The 3044-nt window shown below is 48.4% G+C and overlaps 1 protein-coding gene across 1 annotated transcript in view; it reads left to right on the top strand.

The window, feature by feature from the left end:
• LOC104408367 (villin-1-like) overlaps window positions 1-3044 on the top strand; it is a 34857-nt gene that overhangs the window by 26641 nt on the left and 5172 nt on the right. Inside the window, exons 15-18 of the mRNA XM_010017950.1 lie at window positions 18-66; window positions 755-900; window positions 1609-1753; window positions 2435-2623. Coding sequence (XP_010016252.1) covers window positions 18-66; window positions 755-900; window positions 1609-1753; window positions 2435-2623 — 529 coding nt within the window. The remainder of the gene's footprint in view (window positions 1-17; window positions 67-754; window positions 901-1608; window positions 1754-2434; window positions 2624-3044) is intronic.

The raw sequence follows: 3044 nt of genomic DNA, 5'->3' as shown, positions 1-3044 counted from the left end.
CCACTCAATTCCAACGTTGTCTCCCTGCTGACGACCAGCCAAGTCTGCTACCTGTGGTGTGGGAAGGTGAGACTGAAGTGGGTCCAGGGGAAGAAGCTGAAGGGAGCCAAAACTGCTGATGTGGGGCTTGAGTCTCCTACCTCCACTGAGCTGTGAAGGTGTATCCTTGGGCAGGCAGCCCCTTAATTTCAATGGAGGAAGACGCACCCTGGAGAAGGCTCCATCTATGGAGGATTAGCAGTTATACAGCCCTCTCTCTACAGCTGAATGAAGCACCCAGGTTCTTACAACACTCCAGCTGTAACAAATTATCCAGGATTAGAGCACATTCATTTATGGTGTTTTATTTTCAGGATGAGGTGATAGATGAAACCAAAGCAGAAGTGATGCCCAGAGAAGTTGCAGAGGCCCCATCATTTCAAGTGTCCAGGGCAGGCTGGATTGGGCTTTGAGCAACCTGATCTAGTGAAAGATGTCCCTGCTCATGGCAGGGAGGTTGAACTAGATGATCTTTAAAGGTCCCTTACAAGCCAAACCTTTCCATAAGTTTTGTCCGAGATGTCATTGGCTGCACCATATGTCCCTTCAAGGATTAGAAACGTATTCTGAGTGACCAGAGTAGATGACGCCCTCAAAAGCATTCCAGCAGGTCTAAAACTCTCCAGAGGAGGGTAGGACCAAGCCAGCTTTTCCCCACTGATAAGTTTTGCCAATCTGTCCCTAACTCCACCTCAATCTTATGTCCTGAACACAGGGATGCAGTGGAGATGAGAGGGAGATGGCAAAAATGGTAGCTGACATCGTTTCCAAACGGGACAAGCACACCATTTTGGAAGGACAAGAGCCAGCAGAGTTCTGGGAAGCCTTGGGTGGCAAAGCACCTTACGCCAGTGAAAAGAGGTAAAAATGACCTGCTTGTTCCTCTGGGCTTTGCCAGGCAACATTAAGCAAGGGATCAGAACTTTGCAGGAAGGTAAGCACTTCGATACTGTGTCCTCACTAAAGGGAGCACAAAGCCAGAATATCACCAAAAGCTTGGTCAGAAACCACACTGAGACGTCTCTTTCCTAGGTTTTGGGTCAGGTCTTCTGTGAAGTAGGAGCTGCAGATCCAAACCCTGCAGAAAAGAGTGTGCTACATCCTCCTTTCCCACAGTAAATCCATCCCATAGCTTGCCATAAAGACTACATGAACCACATGCTCCCTTTCCAGCCATTATTAGCTTTATGGACAGCCCCAGAAGATTCATGAAACTAAATCTGCTTTTGAACAACCTGGATTTCCCCACCCTCTGGGCAGGTGATGGGTTCCTTTTCAATCAAATAATATGATGTGGCTTTCACCTGACATCATCTCATCCACAATAAGAGAAGGGTTTTGCTTTTGCCCTTTTTGGGTGGAGGAGAATTTACCTTTAAACACTGTTAAAATGGACTGAGAATCCCCTGAGATCTCACATTGCTGACTTTCATGCCCTCAGATGAGCGTTGCCATATTCCCCCCTCTTCCATCAAGGTCATGACAAGTAGAGGCAGGGCCCTGCAGTAAACCATGGGGGAAAGGTTTCCATCTCTCTTGTTTTTTCTTTCCCTGCCATGCATGAGGAAGGTTTCAAGAGCAGATCACACAGTACCAGCCTCGCCTCTTTGAGTGCTCCAACCAGACGGGTCGATTCATCATGACAGAGGTGGTGGGCTTCTGCCAGGAAGACTTGGATGAAGACGATGTCATGCTGCTAGACACATGGGAAGAGGTCAGCACAGACTCCCCCTCTCCTTCTCCCCAGACACACTTTTAAACAGGTTACGGCTGAATTGGTTTGAATCCATCAATCAGTGTGAAACCAAGGGCAATATGCCTTCTGTCCCATCTCCAAACTTTTCACGAGGCTTGGTCAGACAAGCAGGCGTATGTCCAGTCCTTCTCACCCAGGTACAGAACACGTGAGTGAGGTAGCACTGCTCGCCTTGCTTCAGAAAGGAGGAATCTGAGACATCTGGTCCATGCCCTGCTCCAAAGTGAGAAGAGCTGGACCTGCTCCAGTCTTTGCCAGTTCATACAAGCCAGGGGAGGGAGGGGGCACCCAGAAGCTCTTCCCTTCATTTCCTAACACCAATGGTGACAACATGCTTTAGGCTGTTGAAAAATGTCTTGGGGGGGGGGGGGGGGGGTTGCTTTCTGAGTTGGAGTTTAGGCCTATGCCAGGATGGGGTTTAGCTACCTTGAAATGTACGAGAGCTGTCTTCTGAAATATTTGTACTTTATGGCTGTCTCAAAAGCCAAAATATTTCTTGGCTGGGAGTAAATCTGGGATCATAATCCCGGGGGATTATTGGGAAACAGCATTTTTAGTCTTATCTCTGCTCCAGTTGGCAAGGGAGAATAAACAGTAGTGTCTGCACAGGTCCTAACTACTCAGCTTCTCTCCTTGCAGATTTTCCTTTGGGTTGGCAAAGCCTCCAATGCATATGAGAAGAATGAGGCAATTGCCTCAGCTAAGGAGTATCTCAAGACCCATCCGGCAGGGAGAGACTTAGCAACTCCAATAATACTGGTGAAGCAAGGCTATGAACCCCTCAACTTCACAGGATGGTTCAATGCTTGGGACCCCTACAAATGGAGTGTAAGTTTCTAGAAAAGCCCTGTGTTGTGCACATGTGTTTAGGGGTGATTAAAGGGTGTTATTGTCAGTGAACGTATCCCTGATGGTGCATGCAGTGAAACCTCACTATTACATCTTGTCAGCCTGGGGTTGTTCAGTCTGGAGAAGAGAAGGCTTCAGGGAGACTTTAGAGCAGCTTCCAGTGCCTAAAGGAAATGACAAGAAAGCTGGAGAGGGACTTATGGCAAGGGCCTGTAGGGACAGGACAAGGGGGAATGGCTTTAAACTGAAAGAGGGTGGGTTTAGATTAGATATTAGGAAGAAATTCTTCCCTGTGAGGGTGCTGAGGTGCTGGCACACGTTGCCCAGAGAAGCTGTGGCTGCCCCATCCCTGGCAGTGTTCAAGGCCAGGCTGGGCACAGGGGCTTTTAGCAAACTGCTC

The sequence above is a fragment of the Nestor notabilis genome, unplaced genomic scaffold (genome assembly GCF_000696875.1).
Source record: "Nestor notabilis isolate BGI_N333 unplaced genomic scaffold, ASM69687v1 scaffold27597, whole genome shotgun sequence".
NCBI classification, from domain to species: domain Eukaryota; kingdom Metazoa; phylum Chordata; class Aves; order Psittaciformes; family Psittacidae; genus Nestor; species Nestor notabilis.
Note: the sequence above shows the minus strand (reverse complement) of the source record. Positions and strands in the feature narration are given on the sequence as shown.